The sequence below is a fragment of the Setaria italica genome, chromosome III (genome assembly GCF_000263155.2).
Source record: "Setaria italica strain Yugu1 chromosome III, Setaria_italica_v2.0, whole genome shotgun sequence".
Lineage (NCBI taxonomy): Eukaryota > Viridiplantae > Streptophyta > Magnoliopsida > Poales > Poaceae > Setaria > Setaria italica.
In genome coordinates this window covers 7,703,533-7,723,685 of record NC_028452.1, presented here as the reverse complement: position 1 = coordinate 7,723,685, position 20,153 = coordinate 7,703,533, and the positions used below count along the sequence as shown (strand labels likewise).

Here is a 20,153-nt window from a genome sequence, read left to right as displayed (position 1 = left end):
TGCTCAAAATTACTAGTCCTGGACTACACGCTGACTTGCTCTGTAAACCAGTTGGGAAGACCAATAACTGGAAGAGAAATGCCACGAGAAAGCTACAAAGATGTATAAAAGAAACGTTGTCAATGGAGAGGGTTTACGCTTGCCAGTGCGCTAAACTTACAGTGAACTTTGACGTTCCATTAACAATATATGTTTAAAAATAATAAATCGCAAATATTTTGACCAGGAATAGGCAAACAATAAAACCGGAGCACCAAGAAGTAATTGACGTCATTGCAGTGGATGGAGAAAGGGAGGTTGAACAATAGGTGTTTGCAGTCCCAAAAATGCTGATATCATGTTCACAAGTAATCATTAGAATGCAAGAAAGAGAAAACAAGTATAGGAACCGAATATAATAACTATTATATCGACTAATAATCATTTTCAGCGCAAAATCAGAGTTAGAAGGCACAGCACCAAAATCACCAGAGTATACAAGACAGTTTTACTTCAGAACTGAAGCAAATTTGGCAATTATAACTGAAGCTAGCAACCCCCTTTGCTAAGGTTGGAAGTTGGAACAATCACGATACCGTAAATTTAAAGGCTGACATCCCTTAGGCTGAATTAGGCATGGAACCAATATGACACATCTTAAAGAGCATTTTCAGGAATTTTAGTAATTGCACTGAGCTTGATTGACCACAAGTATAGAAAGACAATGGCATCAGCCCATAACAATCTAAAATACAGGACCAATGAAAACAGTAGCATGCTGCAGTGTGTGTTGCATATAGCATGGGTTGCTAGAGCTTGTTGAGCAGGAGGATCCAATGAAAGCATCTGTTGATAAAAGGCACATAAATTATTATGTTGCTGGACTGTCATGAAAGGCTTCTGATGCCCTACAAGAAAACCAAAGGTAAATATTAGGAATTGAGTAGCATGGCAAAACAACATTATTACTCATGGTCCTTATCAGATTATAAGTTTGCCAAACTCCCCTCAAATTTTAGGAGTTGAATTACATAACCAGACCGCAAAATAATTCATGCTCCCCTACATACATAATTAGTTCCAAACAGGTCCCCTCTAGGCAATCCCCATAGGAGTCTCAATAAAGATGAGTATTGCGTTCCCATTTACGATTGAATAGACATCTGTTTTATTTCCTGAAGATCTCCACAAGTGAGGCACTTCTATGAGACTATGAATGCCCACAATAGCTTATGAAAGACTCGGCTCTTCTTTGCATGTTTGCAACTGTCTTATTTAGTACTTTTTCTGATTTCCTGATTTTATTAGTGCGAAACAAATCGTTGTTACACAAGTATTCACCCTTGCTTGCCTTGTAAGCGGTGCTACAGGGGGAATAAGAATTGCTCAAGAATAAACTGTAGCTGTGGTATGGCTCGTTCGGTTCGGTGGGGAGGGGAGATTAAACAAGCCCCAAGTTTAACCATCATGTGGGGCGTGAAAAGACCATTTTATTCCTTATCGTATTTTTGGAAGAAAAATGAAAGGCTATTTGGTGAGACTCGTGTCGCATGAGAAGAATAACATCACAGTGACACCACCTCAATTTAATTTCTTTATGAACTGAGGGTAAATCATACAATGTGAGTTAATGGAACAGGTTAAGATACAATAAAGAATTTCTCTTTTATATGTACTGAAAATTCAAAGGATGATTCATCCACTAACACCTTGGCTGTTATAAAAACAAGAAGTGATATATCTATTCACTCAAATCTCTCAGAGCAAACATGTAGAAAATCTTGCCAATCACATGCACAACCACGAGAAGAATATTTGGCACTAGATTATCTGGTCTAGCTAGCCTGGGCACATTGAGGTCATGTGGTATAACATCAAGGTTAATTGCCCTTCTCCTTTTTCTACCATTAGAAGTCACAGACTTGATATGCAATAATTTCATGCAACATAACTCGTCAACCAAGGAGTGCATGAAAAAAAGTAGCACAGAAATATTTTATGCTTGCTTTTCATGCACTGCCCCTGATTCAGAAGGGCTAAACCCACAATTTGTCATAAACGGATATGCCATTATAGAATTGTGCCTTCCATAATCCATATGGTCACTTTACATGATGGTGTAACACAACAATTACAGCAACCTATCATGGGAAAAACAGTACAACAATTGGTTTAACGTCTGACATAAGCACTCTTGATACAGAAATGGAGTGGCAAATTAATAGCCACTGCAAACTCTTCAATTGTTCTTCATGCTAAGACATTTAAATTTCATTGGAACAGAACGCAGATAAACTTGATGTACTGACAACTCTATCTTGAGACATTGGATCAAACACTTCAAGGGCATGCAACACAACAGAAAAACAGAGCACTCTGGGAACAATCTGGGCTCCAGAAGCTTACCAGAGGCTACTGCGCAGTGGCAGCGGCACCCTCAGCCGCGGCTGCTGCCGGCTTCGGAGTCGGAGCCGGCGGGTGGTGGGAGATGACAAGCGGCGGCCTGGGCGCGCGCCGCTCCTCCTCCGCCTGCCTCCGCGCGTTGTACATCTCCTCCGTCTCGACGACGACGAGGCGCTTGACCTGCGTGAGCATCCCGAGGAGCGACGGCGTGGTGCGGTGCTCGACGGTGCGGTGGCAGCGGCGGAGGCGCATGGCCTCAAGCGTGCGGCGGTGGAGGCGCCGCGTCCCGGGGAGCCCCCGCACCAGCGTGATGTACAGCCGCGGGCTCCACGCCACCGGCACCCGCGACTTGAACGCGTTGAACGCGCTCCCGCTCATCTCCGCGGCTCCCTTCCGGCGATCCCCCTTTCGCTCGCTGCGTGGAGGCTGCGGCGGCCGGAAGCCTAAACCCTAGGCGGCGACGATTGCCGGAGGCTTTGGGGGGGAATGAGATGGTTGGGCCGGTGTTGGCTCCCAGGTCCAGGTTGAAGTCAATTTTTAAGATGGGCTGAGATAGTGGTGTTGGGCTTGGGTAGTAGTAGGACATTTGCTCCTCTAAAAAAGAAAAGAAATAAAGCTGGTAGTATTTGCTTGTCGAGACACTCGGACAGGAACGCTCTGTACAGTGCCTAGTACTAGGCGCTAGCATAGCAGTTCTGCTCCATCTGTTTTTTAGGTGCTCATCACCTCTATTATATATAATATATATAATAAAACCTTGCCAGCATTGCTATAGTAATAGTGTAATACACATATGTCATCGCAACCACGTCACTTGTTCCCGTGATCGAGCAAGGAAGCAACAGACACTGGTCGATCGACGATGGCCAACGCTGCTGCTAGCGCTCCTGGCGGCCGCAATGGAGCGCTCGCTGGCTGCCGCGGCAGAGGAGGCGTCTGCGCCGGAAGCTGATGCGCCGCCGCACGGCAGCAGACGACGACGGGGCGCCGGCGCCGGCAAGCGAAGACGATGACGAGAGCCCGTCGATAGGCGCCAAGGCCAAGGGCGGGGCTGCACCACATGATGGAGGGGCTGTCGGCAGTCAAGGCCAAGCTGGAGTGCAAGGAACTGAGCAGCTGCCCCGCCGGCGAGCTGAGCTGGTGGTCGATCGATGAGATGCATCAACAAACACCACCAACAACCAGCAATCTTATTATCCTTTCTATTTAGCTACTCCCAGGCTCTCATCTGTCCTGGAGTAGCAATCTAACACCCTTCTTCATCTGTCCTTAATTCGTTGGTGACAGAATGTATTTGTTTTGTTCCTGATGCTGTTGAGTTGCATCCCAGCATTACTTGGGGATACAGCAACCCAACAGTAGGGTGAATACTAGCAGCAAAGAACAACGCTGTGCTGTGCATATTCTCCTGTTTGAGGGCCAATTCATTTAGACCATGGAATGTATAACTGCAGCTACCAGTTAGATCATGCATGCCACAGAACAGTAAGGGCAAACAATCATATGCATGGTCGAGTTTGTAAATACAGCAGAAAAATGAAAGAGAGCAGTTGAAAAAAAAATGATATATACCATGCACTCTTATCCTACACATGATCTACATTGATTTCTGGAAACTAATTAAATTTAATTATAAACCTCCCCTCCTCACATAGTCGTGGGAGTGAAACTCAAGGACATAAGAGCAAGCAAAGTCATCAGCGTCAAGAAGGTGAGTTGCACCTAGCTAGTTGTATCATTCCATCAGTAAGCCACAGTTGTAAAAGCATATATCAGATTCTTTTGCCAGAAGTAAAATCAAACTAAATGTGCAACTCTTCAGAGATTATTATTAGTTTTTACATGAGTTGCTTTTAGTTACCACTTACCACCTTGGTGCAGACCCAACAACAAACTAAATGGGCAAAAGAAAAAAAATAGGAAAATGGAAGGTAAGAAAGATAATTGGACAGACGGAATGCAATGGGGAGGTAGGGTAGCAGCACATAATAGAATGCCGCCACAACTCATAAAGATAGTAAGCAGATGTTTTTTGGCTGTTTGGCGCCAATCAAACTCTAGTCATCCAGCAGATTTTTAGAGAAGACAGACCATCCCTATAACAAGAGAAGACAACATACCCCCATACTTTGCAATCACTGACAAAATTATCTGAAACAAGCAGCAACAAGAAGCTATCCAGATCAAAGTAACCATATAGATACACTTCACTTGCGATGGAATTTTGGAGGAGCATCTGTGCCTTACCGTTGGCGCTGGCACTACTATCAGCAGCGCTGGGTAGGATTTCTTTCATGGGTTCAGGGTGCAATTTTGACCAAAAAGGTTGTAAGTAACCAGCAAGGAGATCTACTTGGGGTATAATGCTACATCCCAACAGCTGAGTGAATATGATAAGGCAGTGATACTTGGGGTATGATGCTGCTAAAATGTGTCACTTAACATTGAAAAGAGCTAAACAGAGGCACAGGCCAAAGCGTATGTCTAGGACAATAAATCAATCATGTTACCATATACAATGCAACAATAAGTACTTCAGCCAATGCATACCGATCTTACTCATAAAATCTCATTCAGACAAAAAAAACTTCGCACCACCAATTGATATTCCGATTGTGACAAACATATGTAATACGGAAGCTCTAAACTTAGGCTATGCAGCCTCACCTAGCCCAGTGCAGTGCAATTAGAAATCTACAAAGATGTTTTTTGGTTCCCATGAAAAATCCAGGTTATTGGATCACCTCAAAATCGTAAAAAACAAGGCAGAACAGTGTATCAGGTCACCCCAACTCACGAAACTTCATGGGCTACTTACTAATCGGCTTTGGTGGGGGCATTCTTCACGGCCATGCGAGCGCATGCCTCAAATCTCCTGACAGCTTCAGCACACTTGAGCGGGTCCTTCGCATTGCTCTTGTAACACTCGAGGCAGCCTGCTCTCTCCTCAGTGCAGGGCATGGGGTTCTGGTACGGCAGCTTGAACTCCTTGTCGTGCAGCTCCTTTGCTCTCTTGCTGAGCTCTTGGCGTGCCCCAGCCTCCTGCTTGTCCAGCTTCTCCAGAACTGCCTCACTTTCTTTAAGAATGGAACGGATGGCTTCCACCTCTGGCATTGTGGCTGGGGGCGGTGGGGGAGCAGGGGTCACTGGCAGAAACATAGGGGGAGGCTGCAGAGGCCACCCAGGAGCAGGAGCAGGGCTGCTAGTCTTGGGTTCGCTTGGGAATTCCTTTGGTGCGCTGTCCTGGGGTTCTTCATGCCGTTCCACAGTGGCCTTCTTCTTGGGCTTGGGCTTCCTGGCTTTGCGTTTGACCTTCTCATCATCGCGAGCAAGCTGATCAATGAGCTTGGTGCTGATCTGGATTGTGTAGTCACCCATCGTGGAGAGATGTCCTGCACCAATAGCATATTGTTGGCATTGCCTTGCAAGTTTGTTGACAATCGCGAGCAAGATGCAAGTAAAAGGATCATTTAAAAGGAATTCTTCACTAAATACTCCGTTAGCAAGAACATAGAAGCACAGTAAACGCACAATGGTATGGTTTGCAGTCACCATGAATCCGTGGTCTATCAGCGTTTTCCTTTTGTTTCAGAGCGAAAGATGTGGCAAGTAAAGCGACGAGGATAAGAGGAACAAATGCGCTTGCTAGCTTGAGGAAGCAAAATGCTAGCCAATGGTGAATTTTTTAAGGAGAAGTAAGAAATTGAGCACCGAACAACCCTCGTGCAGGCGCACCAAAGCAAACCCCACCAAACTCATGACAAACAAAACTGGATAGATGGATGAAGAATCGGAGCAAGGAAGATCCGGGATAGGTTAGGTGTTCGTCCCCACTAATCACCATCAATCCATCCACCCAGTTGCGAATCCAGGCGCTAGCCAACAGCAGTCGAAGAGAATAGAGAGGATTTTCATGCCCTAATCCAATCCTCGGAGGGGGAGGGGGAAGATAATCGATTCGATTACTACAGGGCCAGCTTGGGGTGCTTACCGGCGAGACGGGCGGAGGAGAGACAGAGAGCGAGAGGCGGCGCGGCGTGCTCCCGACCGGCCGGGTATCGGAGGCGACGGAATATGGACGGATCCAGGCGTGCCGTGCTGCCGGCGCAAGCAAGGAAGAAGTGGCCAGCCACCAGATGGGCTTGGTTTTGGGCCTTTTCTTTCTGTTTTTTCACTAACCTGACCTGTGGTGGGTTTTGGGCCTTTCAATATCGCTCGGGCAAAAGAATAGGGTTCACAGCAATGCAAATGCTAAGCTTTATTGATATAGCTTCCTGAATCGTCCGTGACATGCTGCTATATTTTCAACGGTGACTTCGGTTGCTATATGTTCAACGGTGACTTCTGTTGGCAGAAAACCAAAGGTTCGTCTTCGCAAGGGGGGAAAATAACAAAGGTTCACATCAGCGAAATGCCGAGATGTCTATGTCTTTTTCCATCCATCATCTCAATCTAACGAGCAGAGCATCCCCAGATCCGTGCCAAGCTAAACATGGCAAAAACCACCACATATAACTCACAAAACTTGGCAAACTTTCAAATTTTCTGCCGGTTCGAACTTTAGTTCCTCATCATCTCATGAAATCCCAATCCAACTAAACATTCCTGCCCATCCAACTAGACTGGTTCCTCATCATATCTCTAATCGAAGGCAAACAGTACAGCTTCAACCAATTCACCAGATATTCGGTCTCATTGTGCTGGATTCGGCGTGTCCACCCCGTGGAACTTCCTCCCGGCTTCGATGGCCTCCCTGTTTGTTGTTTGTTTCATTGACATTAGAAACATCAATGACTGCAAGAACAAACCATAGCATAGCATGGCCATGACCAAGGCCATGTCCATACTGGCCATGCTAACGAAACAAAACCGGGTCTGCTTATATACCTGAACGCGCTGACCAGCTCTTTGTTCTCTGGCTCAAGTTGCACGCCCTCATAGAAGGCATTTGCGGCTTCCTCAAACCTCTGCCAGGGCACCACACACAACGAATAAATTAGTCAGTCTAAAGACAAACAGGCTGTGGGTGAATTCCCAATCATATCTCTCAATCTCACATACCTGTAACAGGCGATGGGCCGCACCTTCCCTGTAGCAAGCTTTCGCCCAATCTGGCCTCAATGCTCGGCATGCTTTTGCATCCTCCAGAGCACGCTCAGCTTGCCCTGCCCGCAACCAGCAGAGGCTTCTGTTTGAGAGCACTGTCGCATCATTTGGGTCCAGCTCTGTAGCCTGAAATGCAATTCCGTGCCAATGTTAAGAGGACGAAGAATAACAGTAGAATCTCAGGTACAGGTACAGTTAGAAGCCCAGTTCCAGAGTTTGATTTTGCTGTGCTCTTTCTATGTGGAAAAATCATTCGATTTTAGTCACCTGCGTGTAAGCATCCACAGCAACAAGGTAGTCCTTTCTTCTGAAGGCATCATCACCTCTCGATTTAGCTTCCAAGGATCTCTTTTTTGCTTCTGATGACACCTGCACAGCACATTAACTACTGTAAGATTTCAAATTTTAGCACTCAACTGCCAGATCAAGTCTACCTTCATTTAAGAATTAAGATGGTAAAAGCCCTGGTTATCTTTCCTAATACGTGACGGTCATTTAAGACAAATGAAAGCCTTGATTGACACCAAAAGTATGTATGAGCATGAGTGCATGACATACCTCGACAGGCTGCGGTCTGCCTGATCTCTTAGATGTTGCTTCCTTCAATTGAGACTGCAACATTTGTTCAACAATTAGCATATGCGCGGAACTTGCAAGGTTTGTAAGAGGTTTCTGGAACCTATGAGGATGCAAAATAGCTAAAATGGTGATTCAAGTGGCACCTTTTCCTCTGACTCTTTAGCCATGTATTCGATAATTCCATCTACATTCCAGTTTGAAACACCAGGAATTGGGGATGTTAATGGTAAAAGAAGTTCCACGACTTCACGATTGTTACTCCAAGCAGCGACCTGTATTGGCTTTAGTCCATCCTGAAGAAGGAAATCACATGGCAATCAAATGTCAGCTTCACTTGTCTGTACGACAGAACAAATAATGAACCACGTACTATTTAACAACACGTAAGTATGATTTAAGCTGCATTGACACCCAACAAAGAATTATCTTTCAGCGCACCAGGTAATGGAAGTGCTTACAGAAGCCACAGAAAGGCAGTTGCTCAAACCAAAGCTACCACTAATACACTCTGTAGTTTGTAATAAGACAGTATATACAGTATATAAATAATATAACAGCTGCACCGTCAAGTTATCTGGTGTTTGATGGCATGGTCGGATACAATACAAAGACCAAAAGATTGGCTGCATCTTATGGCTCTTTAAAACAGGCCAACACATAGCATGAACCTGGATATTGAAATTTCAATATAATACTAGTTTTATTAAGATGGAGTACAACTTACATCATCGCAGGTATTTGGGTCACCTCCAGCTTTAAGTAAGCAGTTGATTACTTCTATATTTCTACTATCTGCAGCAATATGCAATGGGGTTGCTCCACCAGCCTTGATATTTGGGTTTGCACCTGCCTACATTGCATATTATCGGTTAGTTTCGGAGGTAGAAAGCATAGTTGATACAAGGGCATTGTTACTAACAGTAACTAAGTACATAGAGCAATATTAATATGTCTAGTGTGCATCAGTCAACGAATTGAAACAGCTTAGTCAACAAAGTGAAGACTAGAAACATTTCGCATCTTTTTGTTGAAACTCTCTTATGCTGGCAAACAAGCATTATAGTTTAAATTACATAATACAACGAAAGATTGAAAAATAGGAGCACAAGAAATGTGCTTAATTCTATTTATGTGTGTGCTCCTACGAATCCCAATGACATAGCCCAGAACACGAAGCAAGGATACACACTAGGGGAAGAAAGAACAAGTGTTTCAGTCAATCAGTCATCAAATTAGACTGTGCACCTCGATAAGAACCTCCAAGCATGGAAGGGAACCTGCAGCAACAGCAGATAATAGTGCTGTGACACCATCAGCGTTTTCGGTATTTGGCTGCATAGAAAGGCAAAGCATTAGCACAATAATTAACAACAGGAAGCCTAACTAACTTTAAGTCATAGATAGCAAATCAGAAAATATTTCTTGGCCTTCCAGATTGGCACATCTGGATCCAGTAAAAACATATGCATCTTTCACATAGTGCCTGGAATCACGTTCAGATGAAAGATATCCCAACTGGCAGGTATGGGTATGGTGAAGTAAAAGTTTTGAAAGAATTTTTCGCCTCATTTACTGTCTTGGCAACAAATAAATTAATAGATCATCTTCAGCTTTTGTATTATAGTCCCATGAGATCTGTTGGCCTCACACACCAGCTTTTGTTTTTCTGTTCTTGTAGACCCTGAGCTCTATTTCATATTTATACATTTATTAGGATCTCCTCTATAGCTCTAAAGGGAAAAAAAGGTGAAACTATTGCTAAAGGTTTTTGTGTTAATCAGTTCAAGTGAAGGCAATAGGATTGCAGTAAAAAAATGATTGTGGAGATATATAGTAAGGCAAAATAGTAGCATCTGAACCTTATGCTTGTTGCTAAATTCGCTATGAAGTCAAGATGGTGACAAAGAAGAATGAAAAATCAGTACCTTAGCATTATGTTGAAGCAGAAGTTTGACTGCATCTAGTTGTCCATGACCAGCGGCCCATACAAGGGGAGTACCGGCATCGCTTTCTGATTCAATATCAACTCCCTTGGAGAGAAGAAGCTTTATGAGCTCCGTGTTTCCTGCTCAATGGAAATATACATGATTTGATGATTGATTGGTATTGCAAAACAGAAAAAAAAAATATGCTGCACCAGGAGGGCGCATACTACCTATTCCTGCAGCATGATGTAGCGCTGTGGCTCCTAGGCTCGAGGCCACCGAAGGATCGGCTCCATGGTCAAGGAGATACTTGGCAGTGTGCAGATGGCCCTGACGTGCAGCATGGATGAGTGGAGTTTCGCCTAGCCAGGAGGGAGCGGGTACAGATGAGATGGCATACATACAGAATTACAGATACAGTGTGGTGTTTGCATTGGGGTACTGGGTACATAAAGATGGAAAGCAAAGGATGCATTACCATCATCATCCTTGGGGTCGACGGGGAGGCCGAGCTGGTCGATGAGGAATTGGCAGACGTCGGTGCGGCCCTCGCGCGCGGCGAAATGGAGCGCGGTGCGCTTGTTGGCGTCCCGCACGGCGGCGGCGACCGCGGCGGCGCCTGTGCCCTCCTCGTCGAGCGCCGCGACGAGGTCTGCAAGTAGTTAGGCTCCCTCTGGTGAGAAGATGACAGTGGAAGCGAGACGGTAGTAACGGCTGATGATTGATGGAACCATAGGCACGTACTCTTGAGGGAATCGAGGTCGCCGGCGCGCGCAGCCTCTAGGAAAGCTTGCACCTTGCTCCGAGCTGGCGAGGCAGTGGAATCGATATAATTCAATCAAACGCAAGCAAACTGAGAGCAAGGGAAAAGAAGCAGAAATAGAGGGAGAAGAAAGGAGCGAGGTTGGATCCAGTGGAACCTTCGAGGGCGGCGGTGGCGTCGGCCATGACGAGAGCAACCTGGGGACGGCGGCGAGGGGCGGCGGCGGCGGCGGCGGCGAGGGAGGGAGACAGGAGACAGACAGACAGTAGACCCACCACGGGGAAGGAGAGGACGAGAAGTTGAACCGAAAAGTCCAGGGGTCTCTGGAAATCCACAAGGCCCATTTGAGCCCATCCCTAGCAGTTAAATTAGGCCCATTAAATCATTATTACTAGCTGAATTCTTCACGCGGATTGCCGCGGGAATTTGAGAAATAATAATTTTAGATAAGTTTAGAATGGAAGTAAGTATTACAGCGGCAACAATGCAGAGACGCTAGAACATAGGCTTGTGATGTTGAAACGCCATAATTTCTAATATAAATATTGGGAACCGTGCACATATATGATATTTTGAGTGTGTTTCACTTACAGTTGTGGCACGGAGGAGTAAAAATACATGTGCAGAAAGTGATACGAGAAGATACCACACTGTTCGGTAGTGCTGGCTACACCTTAGGTGTAGCTGCAGTTGCAACAGCCTTTGCAACAACTACAACCAGCCATGAGCAAGCAGCTGTAGTGCAGCCACCATTTGTTGCAGCTAGCCTGACGGTGGTAAAAGTTTTTTTCTAAGAGGGTACAACAAGGACGCACACAACCAACGCACTCCACACTCACACCACACGCGCGCACACGCATGCGCATCCATACACATGCTTATGGAAGATATTGGGAGGTCTAGACCTCCAGTGCTCGAGGACGTGCAGCATCACTTATGCGCACGTGTGTGTCCTAGCAAACCTAAGACTAAAAACCTCGGTGAAGCACCTAAGTTCGATCCTAGGGATCGAACCCGGGTTGGCTGGGCGAACATCCTCACCAGCAGCCACTCGAGCTACGCTCGGTCTTCTGATGGTGGTGGTAAAAGCTACTGCCGCTACTTGTTGTTGAGCTGCAGTCAAACGGCTGGGTTGTACAGCTACAGCCCACAGCATGAATAGTGGCAATAATTAGAAGCGAACACTTTTAATATTGGACATTAGATATGTTTCCCTCCCTCTTGTTTCACCTACTTCTCGTGCACTGTTACTATAGCTAAGATAAAAATTGTAAGGAGTGCCGTATTTTCTTAAGATATAGTGCGGTAGATTAGCCAACTAGTTCAATATTATCTCATCTATCCTATTTTGAGATTCGAATTATTTTACCTTAACAAGTTCTTAGTCGACTATGGTACAGGTTTTTTTCTTGTTTGCAGCACACACATGGCTTTGGATGATCCGTTCTAAAAATTTAGTGACATGACGTATTCTTTTTCAAAGATCGGTAACCAATTTGCAGGTATCGTAGGAGTCCCTGGATGGATGTGAAGTTACACCGGAATCATTGCGAATGCGAAGTTACATCGGTAACCAACTGTCCAACATGATGATGACTACCAAAGGCGTAACCCGTAAAGTACGTATTCCTCGCACAGAGGCAGAACCATAGCTCTACGCCGTCGACGAGGGGAGGAAGGAATCATCTGCGCTAGGAGCCGAGAGAGATCTCCGTCCAGAATCTTCCAGCCCCTCTCGTCTCCTCTGCTTTTGCCTTTCCATTTGGTTCTCTCTCATCTAGTCGTTTCCTCCCCGTCGCCGACCAGTCCAGAGTCCACCGCCTCCGCCGCCGCCTCCTCCTCAACCTCGCGCAACCAACCTCGAACCCTAGCCCTTACTGCTCGGAGTCCCGGTTCCCTGCGGGGGAGCACCCGCCGGAGCGAAAAGCAGCGGTTGCCTGAAGGAGGAACAACCCCCCTCGCCGCTGGAGTAGGGACCAGGAGAGGGAGGGCTGCCCTCCGCGCGGGGATGGACGACGGAGACAGTGTCGTCCGGAGCGTCGACAGGGCCGGCGCCGCCCCGGGCGACGACGGCGGCGCCACGCCGCTCCCCGAGACGGTCAGGATCTCTCTCATCTCTTTCGTTCGCTCCCGACTGTCGCGAATCGGGCGGCGCTTTGGAGTGTGGGACCAACGATTAGACGCTGGCGGTGGTCGGTTGCCGGCGGATTGGGCATTGAGCGCGTGAACTCGAGCTGTGTGGCATGCTGGCATGGATAGGCCGCGTTTGGGTTGTTGATGGAGTTGCCCAGTTTAGTTGCCATGTTAAGGGCACCAGTACAGATTAATTCGGGTTCTTCTTATGTTTCGGCCGGCATTGGCGCAGGCGTTACTGCTCTAGTGTGGATGTTAAATGAGCATGCCATTTTTGGAAATATGATGCCATGCCAGGGATGACATGCGTGGAGTAGGTGTTGTTTTTTTTTTTAGTCTTTCCATATCTGGTGAAGCGGGCGAGCAAAAGGAAATTCCGCTTTTGTTTTCTCTAAGTAGTAGCCATGCAAAGTATAATGTTGGTGATCTATGGAGGTAGCCAATTGATGCAAGGAAGTATGTCATTGCTGATTGTAATATTGTAAGGGTGGTTTTTGGTATCCAGCGAGGCTCCATCAGAATATGATGCACCAACCATGCTGTTTGTAGGGCCGGGAAACTGCAGTTATGATGTTGTAATAAAAAAGATTATCTAGAGCCGTGGTTATGTTTAGGTTGGCATCCCTGCATGGTAGGTTTTTTCAAAGCTCCAGATAACCGTGTTTTCAATAAGAATAATAGCACATCTTATAGTGTTTTCAGAAAGAGGAAGGAACACATGAACTCCTGCATGCTGAAAAAAAATGTGTTTTCCATCTCATTCATTGTCTGTAGCATCCTGGAAAGGATAAATTTCATCTAATGAAAATGTAAAACATGTGTTAGCTTGTAATATGATAGAGCCTAGAGAAATAGATGCTTAACAACTTTGAAGTTGCTCTATCCACATCCGTCTCTGTTCTCTTGATGGAAATTATGGAAGTTATTAAATAGGATGATCGCCATGTAAGGTTGTTAGCACAGTACTTCTGTTATAACTTCAGGAAATTATGACTGATACAACATTATAGCAAGTATTTTTTTTATCAGTCTGAGTTCCTAGAACTTAAAATCTTTTATTTGTTTCTTCCAACTGGGGATGAGAGTTGATTAATCCAGCTGTTGAAGATTATTGCATGTTTATTATTACTACTGTTTTTTTTGCATTTGATTTCCCTTACTGGCTGCTCATGTGTGTGACATGCCCTGTTTGGTTGTTTGTCTCATTTGTTGTAACTGCATTTCTTGTGTGTTGATTAAGTCCTAATAAGAATAAAATACCTACGTGTGGAAAAAGGATAGATTTTATCATCACGAGAACCTTACACTCTCGACATGGCAGATCTTTGTTTTTTAATCTGCACGTAAAATGGCCTATACCTGTAGTAGATATTGACGGGTCTTTGTTCACTTCTCATGTGTAGTGGTGTATAAGTTTCATTTGAGCCCTTGCAATAATTATCAGCTTTCAAGATAGGATGTTGTATTGGACTACTGGTGGTATGAGTATGACTTATATAATTTTCTGGTGTGCTTGAACAGGTTCAAATTGGTAATTCACCTACCTACAGACTTGACAGAAAACTTGGAAAGGGAGGATTTGGGCAAGTATATGTCGGTCGCCGTATTTCCTCTCCTAGTGTCAGTGAAAGGACACCTGGTGCAAATGCTTTGGAGGTCTGTACTCCTTTTCTGAAATTTTCTTTGTATTTGAAGATTGATACTATCATAGTTGCATTGGTATTCATGCTTTCCTTCATACCAGGTTGCAATAAAATTTGAACATCGAACCAGCAAAGGTTGCAACTACGGTGCTCCTTACGAGTGGCAAGTGTACAAGTAAGTGACAATTTTGTTGCACCATAGCCTACATTTTTCTCTTTGGCATGAAATTTACATGTTACCTTTGTATTTATATTAAACATCCATCCTGCAGCACTCTTAGTGGAATTCATGGCGTGCCAAGAGTACACTACAAAGGGAAGCAGGGAGAGTATTATATCATGGTAATAAGCGTGTAGTCTTTGCCTTCATATTTCATAGCATACTACCATTGTATATATATAGTGCATGCCCAAGCACACTTGCTAAACTAGAAATTTCCCCCCCATTTTTTAGCACATTTATGATGTATAACCCATTTTGTTTCAAAATTTTCCATTTGTTTATGCTTAATCCAATTAATCCTTTTCTAGCTCCTGCCTCAGTTTACTAAAATACGCACTATAACTAAAACTGGTACTGGCATTAATGACATTATTGGGTGTAGGTAAGGAATAATTACTAGTATATCGAATTGGCTTCTTGATCAGTTAAAAACTTGAACATCCAATTTTTCCTCCACGGAAGGTACTTACCTCGTGATTGATGAGATCACTTTGCTATGTCCAGGAGATAGGTATACAAAGGGCAAAATTAGTGACTTCTTTTTTCCCTTTTTGGGCACTTGTGGGCCTATGGACAGAAAAGCTGCCCTTTAGCACAATGGCTCAAAAACAGAATAACAGGTTAATGAAAACCAATTCATAACTTAGTTTTCACTACAGTTTTTAGGTTAAGATTGCTTAGAGAACTCATAATTATTTTTCTAATTATATCCACATTCTAATTAGCTGGTGACTGTACTTGACACCACCTAGCATACTGCGCACTATCTGACTCCATTCACCAAAATATGTATTGACTACTAGGTCCCCCACTGCTTGTATGTAGAGTATTGAGTATTGAATAAAATTGTTTGGGCACTTCATTACCAAGAAAAGCCTGTTCACTGCTACCTCTATGCAGATTATGGACATGTTGGGACCAAGCCTCTGGGATGTTTGGAATAATAACTCCCACTCGTAAGTACCTAATGCTGTTCCATTTGTTCTATTTAGTGTTTTCCACTCTTCTTAGCTTATTAATTGATTCAAATTTGTTTTGGTTGCAGTATGTCTGTTGAAATGGTTGCTTGCATTGCCATAGAAGCAATTTCCATATTGGAGAAGATGCATTCAAAAGGGTATCTAATATGCTCTTCTTACCAAAGTCAACTAATATATGTTGCATGCTGTGTATAAAATTATAGCTAAAATATCTTTTTTTTTATGGTAGGTATGTCCATGGAGATGTAAAACCTGAAAACTTTTTGCTCGGACCTCCAGGCACCCTAGAAGAGAAGAAACTTTTTCTTGTTGACCTTGGTTTAGGTGATTTCATTTGATATTCCAACTCAGAGAAAAAATTTAGTGTCATATTAGGCCATTGGGCCTTCAAATATATATGTTATTCCATTTGACTTAGCATTGATTTATTGATTTTCATCACAGCTACTAGATGGAAAGACACTAGCACAGGAGAGCATGTTGAATATGATCAGAGGCCCGACGTCTTTAGGTTTGCAAGAGCAATACTTTGTTAGGTTCTAACTCGTAATGGCTTTATTCTTTTTTTATTTCTAAGCTGACATTTTGTTTTCATACTTGAATTTTTTTAACTCAACAGGGGAACTGTGCGTTATGCTAGTGTGCATGCCCATTTGGGAAGAACTGGAAGCAGGCGGGATGACCTTGAATCCCTTGCATACACACTTGTTTTTCTTCTGCGTGGGCGCCTACCTTGGCAAGGATATCAGGTAAAGTTTGGAGTTTGAAATTTTCTTTTACTGATTTCCGTGCTGCATACCCCCCCCCCCCCCCTTCTTACTAGAGTTTTCTACAAATTGATTTTAGGGGGAGAATAAAGGTTTCCTTGTTTGCAAGAAAAAGATGGCAACTTCCTCAGAATCTTTATGTTGCTTCTGCCCGCAACCTTTCCGACAATTTATCGAGTATGTCGTGAACTTAAAGTTTGATGAAGAACCAAATTACGCGAAGTGCATTTCTCTTTTTGATGGCATTGTTGGTCCAAACCCAGACATAAGGCCAATCAATACAGATGGTGCTCAGAAGGTACTATCCTTTCCAACCTTGTGGCTTTTTGTTAGCTAAAGATTGTTCCCAGCCATTGCATTCGTACGGTGGGCTTGGGTGCCACTGCTTATTTGGGAGTTGTACTCTTCTACACATGATCACGTCTGTATGGATGCTAATAAACTAAGTTGTGTATTTCTACCAGCTTATATATCAGGTAGGTCAGAAGAGAGGCCGCCTTATGATGGAGGAAGATGATGATGAGCAACCTAAGAAGAAGATTAGGATGGGGATGCCTGCGACCCAATGGATTAGTGTTTACAATGCCAGGCGGCCTATGAAACAGAGGTATGGATCTTAGCAGCCGGGAGCATGAAACGGTGCCATATTCCTCGTCACGGAAATGTCATCCGGGAACAATTACGTTCCGCATAAGCATAAGTGTATGCTTTAGTTGGAAAGAAAATGCTTCACTCTAACCATGGTTCATCTGCAGGTATCACTATAATGTTGCAGACAGTAGGTTAGCACAGCATATTTCAAAAGGGAACGAGGATGGCTTGTTCATAAGCTCAGTCGCCTCTTGTTCAAATCTGTGGGCTTTGATAATGGATGCTGGCACTGGATTTACTTCTCAAGTTTATGAACTTTCTCCATATTTTCTTCACAAGGTAAGCTAGATGCTGGTCCGTTCCTTTTGTATTCCAGCATTCTCATATGTTATGGGCTTTGGGCCTGCGCGACGGTGCACTGCCAAGGAGAAAGGGCTGAACAGCATGTCCCACGGAAGCTGATCGTGTCCAGGCATCTGGCTTCCTTCTTATTCTCTGTTCAGTTGCCATTTAATTTAGTTGTCGCGTGATCTCATCTGTTAGTTTGTTAGCTAGGATCCTTGGGGATAAAGAAGTATAGATTAGATTGGTTTGTTAACCATGTTTGTTAGGGACTATTTATAGAGACCATGAGCATTTGCTTGAGGGCAAGCAATGAATAGTCAAAGTAAAGCTCCCATGTCGTATTCTATCAGCCTAGCGCCTCCCCTTCCTGAGTTCCCTTCTTCCTCTAGCGCTCTCTTTCAATATCGCTTTCTACCACAAAGCCATCACTGTCTCATCTGAAGGATATTTACACCCAAAATCCAAGTTCATATCACCATAACTCTCTTATTTTGTGTTGTAGGATTTGTAGCCTATTGATATTATGTTAACATGTACTTTGCCCTATTGAAATTTACTCTGATTTTCTTGTCTGTGTTGTTTTCAGGAATGGATAATGGAGCAGTGGGAGAAAAACTTCTATATAACTGCACTAGCAGGTGCAAACAATGGGAGTTCACTAGTGGTCATGTCAAGAGGTAATACAATTGGTGCTTGGGCTAAAAACAACAACAACACTCGCTTGCATGCATGCTTAGAACCAGGAATATGATAGCATGTCGTTGTACTGTTCTCTGGAACCTTGGACCTCCTGGATTACTCAGTATGGATTCCAACTTACTTTTACAGGAATAAATCCATATACATTATAACATTGTGTGGGTCATGTCAAGAGGTAATACAATTGGTGCTTGGGCTAAAAAAAACAACACTCTTGTATGCATGCTTAGAACCAGGAATATGATAGCATGTCGTGGTAACGTTCTCTGGAACCTTGGACCTTCTGGATTACTCCGTATGGATTCCAACTTACTTTTACAGGAATAAATCCATATACATTATAACATTGTGTAACATTGGTACGGTATGGCACTGACAGATTGTCCATGGAAAATCCTGCCTTTTCGTTTCCAGAAGTTATGTGTAGCGAGATAAACCGGTCTAGTTTGGTCCTTTTTTTTTTTGTCTAGCTGCAGTTGCAAGCTTTTAGTTGGAGATTCTTACAGTTTACGATATTACACTTGTATACACTCTCTATATTGGTTTTGACTTTGACCTCTCCAGGAACACAATATGCCCAGCAATCCTACAAAGTAAGCGATTCATTTCCCTTCAAGTGGATAAACAAAAAATGGAGGGAGGGTTTCTATGTTACTTCTATGGCCACTGCAGGAAGCCGGTGGGCAGTGGTCATGTCACGTAATGCTGGCTTTACAGCTCAGGTATGTTACCATGGTCACATCCTGTATGTTTTAAGGTTGCATTCTGTTCAATTGGTCTACTATTCTCGAAAAGTTGAATCACGTTGACAATTGACATGCTTTGTCATTGCTGAATCTCAATAAGAACATTGAGAGTTCAATAGAGCATATGCTTTTTTTTTCCACCAAGGGCAATGCCTGAATTTCATTACTGAATAGTAACGAAATTACAGAGTTTGGTTCGCATATCCAGATACCAAGCTATCTAAGTTCAGAAATGGTAATATGTCAGTAAACCAGGCACACAGGGCCTGTTACTGATCGTGAAAAACTTGAGACTTCCACAGAACCATATGTCTAAGACTACAGCAACAAGAAAATACCAAAAACAGTTACTGAAGGCAAAGTTTAACAGCTGCTAGTGTGATTTTCAGTCCACTCCTAAACCCTTCAATAGAGCATATGCTAAAAGCTACATGTTTTCCTTTGTTGCTTATTTTTTACATTTTCTGATGTAGGTTGTGGAGCTTGATTTCTTGTATCCAAGTGAGGGTATCCATCGGCGTTGGGATAATGGATTTCGCATCACCTCGACAGCTGCAACATGGGACCAGGCAGCATTTATCTTGAGCATCCCCAAGAGAAAGCCTGCTGATGAAACACAGGAAACCCTAAGAACATCTGCTTTCCCCAGTCAACATGTGAAGGTGACTTGATACTTTTGTCCCTTTCCTCTAACTTCAGATGGACCATCCATTTGCCATTTGCACGTACTAATTGATATGTTTGCAGGATAAATGGGCGAAAAATCTGTACTTAGCTTCCATTTGCTATGGAAGAACAGTGTCATAAGGTCCGCCATGCTTGACTGGCACTCTCTGTAGAGTTTATTATATGGACTATTGAATAGATTTGGAATTTTGAAGGGCGACAATAGTTCTAATTTAGCACCTATAATTAACCAGTCTGATAGATGCAGAAGCCTGCCTCTGTTCCTTCAATAGTTGCCCTAGCTGCCTAGCATGGTTGTAACAAATGTACGTTGCAGTGGTTGGGTGTTGCACGAGCTTGTCCATAGATTGCTAAAATTGTTTTGTTGTAAGTTGTAAATTTGATTAGTTATCATGCATATAGTTTCAAGTTAATATTTAACCCAGAAGGTAGGCACCTAAGTTGTATAAACTAAGTTGTCTCTTTGTCTTGTCCTGTTGCTTTTCCATGTTTGGGAATTTGGACCCTTGTAGCGGTACCTTGATTCTATAGACCTCAGTTATCTTACAATATGTCTTGGCCTGTGTTTGTTTGAGAGCTTTGGC

The 20,153-nt window shown here is 43.8% G+C and overlaps 4 protein-coding genes across 4 annotated transcripts; 1 reads left to right on the top strand and 3 right to left on the bottom strand.

Moving 5' to 3' along the window:
* Positions 1 to 393: 393 nt before the first annotated feature.
* On the bottom strand, positions 394 to 2,892 carry LOC101767686. The gene is made up of 2 exons (XM_004960879.3): positions 2,386 to 2,892; positions 394 to 887 (listed from the first exon to the last, which is right to left on the bottom strand). Exon 1 carries the CDS (start codon positions 2,758 to 2,760, stop codon positions 2,392 to 2,394), a length of 369 nt encoding a protein of 122 aa, XP_004960936.1. The 5' UTR covers positions 2,761 to 2,892; the 3' UTR covers positions 394 to 887; positions 2,386 to 2,391.
* A 2,024-nt stretch (positions 2,893 to 4,916) lies between these two features.
* On the bottom strand, positions 4,917 to 6,530 carry LOC101766052 (HMG box-containing protein 4). The gene is made up of 2 exons (XM_004960875.3): positions 6,374 to 6,530; positions 4,917 to 5,774 (listed from the first exon to the last, which is right to left on the bottom strand). The coding sequence occupies exon 2, from the start codon at positions 5,758 to 5,760 to the stop codon at positions 5,200 to 5,202; it is 561 nt and encodes a 186-aa protein (XP_004960932.1). The 5' UTR covers positions 5,761 to 5,774; positions 6,374 to 6,530; the 3' UTR covers positions 4,917 to 5,199.
* A 327-nt stretch (positions 6,531 to 6,857) lies between these two features.
* Positions 6,858 to 11,065, bottom strand: LOC101765636 (ankyrin-3). Its single transcript, XM_004960874.3, has 13 exons — positions 10,913 to 11,065; positions 10,737 to 10,799; positions 10,471 to 10,644; positions 10,223 to 10,354; positions 9,993 to 10,132; positions 9,313 to 9,399; positions 8,792 to 8,917; positions 8,211 to 8,360; positions 8,047 to 8,100; positions 7,756 to 7,857; positions 7,444 to 7,614; positions 7,270 to 7,349; positions 6,858 to 7,135 (listed from the first exon to the last, which is right to left on the bottom strand). The coding sequence occupies exons 1-13, from the start codon at positions 10,938 to 10,940 to the stop codon at positions 7,075 to 7,077; spliced, it is 1,368 nt and encodes a 455-aa protein (XP_004960931.1). The 5' UTR covers positions 10,941 to 11,065; the 3' UTR covers positions 6,858 to 7,074.
* Positions 11,066 to 12,478: 1,413 nt separating this feature from the next.
* On the top strand, positions 12,479 to 20,120 carry LOC101765228 (casein kinase 1-like protein HD16). The gene is made up of 16 exons (XM_004960873.4): positions 12,479 to 12,853; positions 14,410 to 14,544; positions 14,633 to 14,706; positions 14,804 to 14,873; positions 15,655 to 15,710; positions 15,800 to 15,871; positions 15,964 to 16,058; positions 16,179 to 16,245; positions 16,354 to 16,483; positions 16,581 to 16,799; positions 16,966 to 17,108; positions 17,257 to 17,431; positions 18,024 to 18,114; positions 18,701 to 18,858; positions 19,356 to 19,544; positions 19,630 to 20,120. The coding sequence occupies exons 1-16, from the start codon at positions 12,764 to 12,766 to the stop codon at positions 19,687 to 19,689; spliced, it is 1,824 nt and encodes a 607-aa protein (XP_004960930.1). The 5' UTR covers positions 12,479 to 12,763; the 3' UTR covers positions 19,690 to 20,120.
* Positions 20,121 to 20,153: the final 33 nt, after the last annotated feature.